Here is a 4,371-nt window from a genome sequence, read left to right as displayed (position 1 = left end):
ACGTCATTCAGTGAGTTTGTTGCTTTTTTCTGAATATTATTGTTATTGTTTATTTTGTTTTTCGTATTGAAAGATTTTGTAGATCAGGAGATTGTTTTTTTTACACATCTTTAATAAAATAGAAAATATTTAATAATTGCTTAGATATAATTATGATTTTTTTAATATATAGTTTTCTGTTTGATTAAAATGAATATAACAGCTAAATAAAACGAATAACGCACTATTTATATTATAATGGAGTATTATTTTAACAACAATAATTTTATTATTTACATTTAAACTCAAAATATTTAAACATTAGAAATAAAATATTAAATGAAAAACACAGATTAAAATAAAATGACAAACATTAATTATTAAACATCAAACATATCATCAGTAGCAGCAGAAATGATCATTGATTATTTAGTTATTATCTTTATATTGTTATTATTATTATTATAATTATTATTAATGTTGATCATAGTTTGTTTTAAAACCCACTGATGCTAAAGATGAAATATAATTTTTTTATTGTTATTCATAGTATCAAGAGTAATAATAGTAGTAATAATAATAATAATTAATAATAATAATAATGCTGTAGTTCTATCTGGTGCCCAGCAGGGGGCAGCAGTTGAATCTCACTGAACAACAACTCTTTTAAAGATGTCCGCCCTCATACTCGCTCCTCTGTTGCCACGGCAACGCGACCTTCACAGCTCTGGTCAACCTGTTAAAGTGATGAGGGATGGCAGCGAGTGTTGTCACGGCAACAGCAGTCTGTAGATGGAGCTGAAATGAAATTTGGAGACATTTTGATACATTTTGGAAAGGTTTGAGTCATTTATTTTCAGTTTTGTGAAGGTTTGAGTCATTCTGCTCATGATTCGAGCCATATTGGACAAATTCTTCAATCATTATGGGAAACTTTTGGTCTTTTTCTCAAGGTTTCGGGGCAAATTAGAAAAAGTTTGAGCTACTGTGAAAAATCTGTGAACCATTTTGGACACAAAACCAACGAGAAACAGATTTATTGTTCAGCTGAGACGCCTGGATGGATCTAACACTGATCTGTGTCACATTTATGTGTTTTTTTTTGGTCATTTATGCTTTTCTTTAATCATTGTTTTGCATCTCATTTCTTGTCGTTTGTGTTTTTCTTTAGAAACTTTCCTCTCCGTTCTTTTGGCCACATTTGACTCGTTTAATACAGATTTTCAGTCATTTTGTTCGGTTTTTGTGTCATTCTGGCCACATTTTAAACAGTTTTGGATGATTTTCAGTCATTCCCTGACAGGTTTTCTCATTTCAGTCACGTTTCAGGTTGTTTTCTACACATTCTCTTTTATTCTGGCCACAATTTATTTAGTTTGTCATGGATCTGAAGTCATTTTGGTCCAATTTTGAGTCATTTTAAGTCATGTTGAAAAGGTTTGAAGCTGTTTAAGACAGATTTGAAATCATTTTTGGAAAAATTTGACAGAAATTGGACAGGTTTTGTCATTTTAGCCTCATTATAGGATGTTTTAGACAGATTTTGTGTTTTTCTGGCTGCAGTTCGACTTGTTTTGGGCAGATTTTCCAGCTGAAACTGAGACTTCTTACAATCACTATCACACTGAAGCCGTGTCCTCTGAGCCTCCAATCACACTGACAGACTAAAAAGTAACGCAAAAAGATTTAAAAAGACCACAAGACACTAAAATGATGGTCTGACTCTTCTATTGTTAAAAAGAATATCTGCATTTTACAGAGATTCTGATGTTTGAGCTTCGGTTTGTTTCATTTTTCTAAACATGATGAGTTTAAAGGCTGTCAAAGCTGAAAATCTGCAGAATGTTTCTGTTCTTACAGTTTATAGCTCTAAACTATGGTGTGATTTAGGTGATTTCAGAGGAAAGCACTCTATAGATGATCATGTTTCTGTTTCTCCAGCTGCTCTACCATCAGTAGAATCTGATGGTTTTAGACGTTCACACTAAATGTTGGAGGTTCTGACATCATCTCTACCCTCAGAGGAACCTTCTGGAACATTTAAACACTTTTAGTCTTTGAAGGTCCAATAATGAAACATTTGTTCTGATCTGAGTTTTATTTCTGGAGATTTTAAACCATGAAGTCAGAATTCAGACACATTCTGCATCTATTACATCTATATCTGTTATCTATATACAGTATATCTATGTATCAATAGATGGTGAAGAACACACTGACTCTCTGTTGTCTGTTTGTTTGTTTGTTTGTTTATTGACAGCGCCTTCATGCACAAACATCAACACTGAGCTGCAGCCACAGGACGAACTCCCACAATGCACCGCTGCGGCTCGGACCAATCAGAGTCCAGTAGATTCATAAAAACATCATAGTCCTCACAGGAAACACCACACGACTTCCGGTCCGTTCAGTCCTCATGCAAACACCGGAAGTAGAGTCCCGCTGTGTTCCGGTGCTCCGCTCCGGTCGAGGTTCTGACTCCCAGCAGGTCCCGGACCAGACCCGGACCCAGAGTCCTAAACCTGAACCTCCTGAGGCCCCTTGGCCTCCTGCAGGGGCTGCAGCCACGCATGCGCGGTGAGAGGAGCCCTCTGCACACCTGTAAACACCTGTCAGTCCTCATGTGACGTCACATGGAAACGTGCGTCTGACGTCTTCCAGGTCGTCGGTTTAAATCCGCGGCAGCCTCGTGGCCGCGACAACGTGAGCGCGCACCGGCGCCGCTGTTACACGCCAGGCGCGTTCAGTGCCAGAGAGTAGGCGGCCATCATCTGTGCGCGAAGCTGCTGCTTGACGTGCACGCGCCCGTGCCTCTTTCTCTCGTCGCTGCGCGCGAACCTCTTGCCGCACACGTCACAGGAGAAGGGCTTTTCTCCGGTGTGCGTGCGCGTGTGCGTGGTCAGGTGGTCGCTGCGACTGAAGCTGCGCGCGCAGATGGTGCACTGGAACGGCTTCTGTCCGGTGTGGATGCGCACGTGCCTGTTGAGCTCGTCCGAGCGGGAGAAGCGGCGCTCGCACCCCTGAACGGAGCACGGGAACGGTTTCACCTTTAGCGCGCCCCTGGCGGGAGCTCTCCGGCTGGCGCGCGCCACCTTGGGGGCTCCTGACGCGTGCACGCTGTTGATGTTTACTATCGGGAACGCGCCCTGCAGGAGTGAGGACAGCAGGTGCGCGTCCAGGGTGGAGGGGAGGGAGGAGGGGGGGCAGAGCGGCTCGTTTCCACTCTGCGCGAGCTCCGTCTTCACTGCCGGTCTGCTGATGACGTAGCTGCCGGAATCTCCTCCGGTAACCGGAGCCGCCGCCAAACTCTTCAGCCAGTCCTCCAGCCCCAGCGGCTCCTGCTTCACCTCGCAGCCGGGCTTCAGCTCGCCCTGGCCGGCCTCGGAGCTCAGCAGAGAGTCGATGAACTCACAGACATCCACCTGTTGCTCCAGAGCCGCCAGCGGCAGCAGCGCGTCGGGGCCGACCGGGAACAGAGCGTCGCTGCCGGCCGTGGAAGGCTGCGGACAGCCGCTGCTGCAGCTGGAGCTCAGAAACTCGGTCTTCACAACCGGAGGAGTGGCGGAGGCGGGAGGCTGCGGAGCTGCAGCCGGAGGAGGGACGTCAGAGCCGGGAGAGAAAAGCGGGGGCGATGCGGAGGCTGCAGCCGGGTCCTGCTGCTCCATCTCCGTGCAGATCCCCACGATCTCCGTGATCATGTTCAGGATGGCGTCCGCGGTGCTGCTCAGTCCCGCCGGTGCCTCCGGTTCTACAAAGAAGCTGCTCGTGTAGCCAAGGGACGGAGAGAGAGTGTCCGAGGAGCAGTCACTGAAGTCGGAGAAGAAATCTGAGTCCGAGGCGTCAGTTCCAGGAGAGAATACTGGAGGAGGAGGAGGAGAGGAGGAGGAGGTTACATAATGACAGCAGCTCATCCATCTGATCTATATCATCAATATAATTAATACAATCGTTCTGGTCTCCAGACTCTTACCTGAGCAGAAAGGTGAGCCCACATCAGACTCTCCTCCGTCACTGGGGCTCGAGCCCACGCTGTCCACCCAGGCGCTGCACGCGTCCTCAAACTCGGACATGAAGCTGTCATCTCGCTCCAGAAGCATCGCGTCCAAAGAGCCGTTAATAATCCGTTACCGGTTACCGGAGCTGCGTCTCGTTAGTCCGCTCGGTGATGCTGAGGATGCTGAGCTCCCCGCGCTCTGCCCGTTTTATACCATCCGTCTCCTAGGTAACTCCCGGCCCGGCCTCATTGGTCGACGCCGGCGCGAGGGATTCCCCCCGCCGCGCGCTTCGTAGCAGCCCAAACATGGACCGCTTCCGGTGTGACGGCGGGATCCCCCGGTCCATAAAAGGACAGGCGGGACGGAGACGTAGCAGGAGAGAGGAGAAAGGAGAGAG

The 4,371-nt window shown here is 46.9% G+C and overlaps 1 protein-coding gene across 1 annotated transcript; it reads right to left on the bottom strand.

Annotated features, from left to right (window-relative positions):
• Window positions 1-2,205: 2,205 nt before the first annotated feature.
• On the bottom strand, window positions 2,206-4,192 carry LOC110947963 (early growth response protein 1-like). Its single transcript, XM_022189323.2, has 2 exons — window positions 3,950-4,192; window positions 2,206-3,838 (listed from the first exon to the last, which is right to left on the bottom strand). Exons 1-2 carry the CDS (start codon window positions 4,074-4,076, stop codon window positions 2,706-2,708), a joined length of 1,260 nt encoding a protein of 419 aa, XP_022045015.1. The 5' UTR covers window positions 4,077-4,192; the 3' UTR covers window positions 2,206-2,705.
• Between the last annotated feature and the right edge of the window lie 179 nt (window positions 4,193-4,371).

The sequence above is a fragment of the Acanthochromis polyacanthus genome, chromosome 24 (assembly GCF_021347895.1).
Source record: "Acanthochromis polyacanthus isolate Apoly-LR-REF ecotype Palm Island chromosome 24, KAUST_Apoly_ChrSc, whole genome shotgun sequence".
Lineage (NCBI taxonomy): Eukaryota > Metazoa > Chordata > Actinopteri > Pomacentridae > Acanthochromis > Acanthochromis polyacanthus.
Note: the sequence above shows the minus strand (reverse complement) of the source record. Positions and strands in the feature narration are given on the sequence as shown.